Source organism: Mandrillus leucophaeus, unplaced genomic scaffold, assembly GCF_000951045.1.
Source record: "Mandrillus leucophaeus isolate KB7577 unplaced genomic scaffold, Mleu.le_1.0 Scaffold9, whole genome shotgun sequence".
Taxonomy (NCBI): domain Eukaryota; kingdom Metazoa; phylum Chordata; class Mammalia; order Primates; family Cercopithecidae; genus Mandrillus; species Mandrillus leucophaeus.
Window position 1 is genome coordinate 8,063,670 of NW_012109807.1, and position 1,704 is coordinate 8,065,373.

Genomic DNA, 1,704 nt, shown 5'->3' on the forward strand with positions numbered 1-1,704 from the left:
CTTTTTGCCACAGGATATTTTAGGATATTTGCCTAGCAGTCTGCACATGCAAACATCTCCCAAGGAAAAACACGAGTTGACACTAATTCACTTTAGCTGCTAATTGACGTTACACTGGCCTGAAAATCCTTCTATTGATTTAATGCCTGGAGTACTCGTCTTTCATTCACAAAGCTCAAAAGAAGATGAACGAACTCCTCTACAGCTTTTCAAATATTTTCCAGCGAGGCTAAACAAAACAAAGGACATTTCGCTGGAAAGGCATGTTTTTGTTTAAATGAGTACTAAGTTAGCATTAGAGGTAAAGCCAAGGACATTATGCAGTGACATGTTTAGATTCAGCGTCTCCAGAGGAAAAAAAAATAGAAAACAATCTCCTCGCTCTTCATTTGTAATAAAATGTAAACCAGCCTTCAGTGGACGGCAGACGTCTCCTTTTGTGGGGCTGGTCTCCCGGCTAGGGGTGTGTGTCACACTCACCAGGCAACATTCGCTGTCTCATAAATTCTCCTCCGAGTTTCCAGAGACAAAGGAATCTCCCTGTGTATTTTCTCACCTCAGCTCTGAGTCCCTCAGCCAAGGAAGGATATCTCCATGGGTTTTTGGTGGCCGCTGAAAAGGTTCCCCAAACCTATTTTCAGCATTTGCTTTCAGAGCATCAGTGAGGCCCTCTTTGTTCCCAGCTCTGATAGGTACTGTCAGGCCTCTGAGCCCAAGCCAAGCCATCGCATCCCCTGTGACTTGCACGTACATATGCCCAGATGGCCTAGAGTAACTGAAGAATCACAGTTGCCCTGCCCCGCCTTAGCTGATGACATTGCACCACAAAAGAAGTGAAAATGGCCGGTCCTTGCCTTAAGTGATGACATTATCTTGTGAAATTCCTTTTCCTGGCTCATCCTGGCTCAAAAAGCTCCCCTACTGAGCACGTTGTGACCCCCACTCCTGCCCGCCAGAGAATCCCCCTTTGACGTAATTTTCCTTTACCTACCCAAATCCTATAAAACGGCCCCACCCCCATCTCCCTTCACTGACTCTCTTTTCCGACTCAGCCGCCTGCTCCCAGGTGACTAAAAAGCTTTATTGCTCACACAAAGCCTGTTTGGTGGTCTCTTCACACGGACGCGCATGACAAGTACCTGATCAGGTCTCCCATCAGTCAGAAGGTAGATGGCCTGTGTTTCTTTATCAGCAAAAGCAGTTTTCAGGGCACTCAGGGTGTTTGTGGAACTTCCAATCTATGGAAAAAAGAGATACCAACGACACACTTGAATCCCAAAAAAGAACTCACAAACAAGTATTCATTTTCTGCTTCCAAAAAAGAAGAAAAAGTACTTGTGAGATGAAAGATAAATTAAAATTACACTGAGATAACAATTTAACCCCAGTGATTCCAAGAAACATATCCCAAGGTGTGCCTAAAAATCTCTATCCGGGCAGTCCAAGAACTGCCAGAAGCCAGGACTATGGATTTCCTGTCTTCACGACAGAGTTCTTAATGCAATTTTATTTTCTTGTGTTTCTACATGAGATGGTAACTCAGTTACTGCTCACTCGTCTATCAACAGAGCTTAAACATGCAGCCTAAATACACTGTGGCAAAGTATCGGTTTCAAACCAGGATTTATTCAGGATACCCAATACTTGGTAAACGTGAGCGTGTTATCATTAGCAATCTAACAATGTACATGTGGACATATCTAA

The 1,704-nt window shown here is 43.9% G+C and overlaps 1 protein-coding gene across 1 annotated transcript in view; it reads right to left on the reverse strand.

The window, feature by feature from the left end:
* The window catches only part of VWA3B (von Willebrand factor A domain containing 3B), a 250,566-nt gene that overhangs the window by 112,349 nt on the left and 136,513 nt on the right, over positions 1-1,704 (reverse strand). The window contains exon 13 of the mRNA XM_011969675.1: positions 1,140-1,238. Coding sequence (XP_011825065.1) covers positions 1,140-1,238 — 99 coding nt within the window. The remainder of the gene's footprint in view (positions 1-1,139; positions 1,239-1,704) is intronic.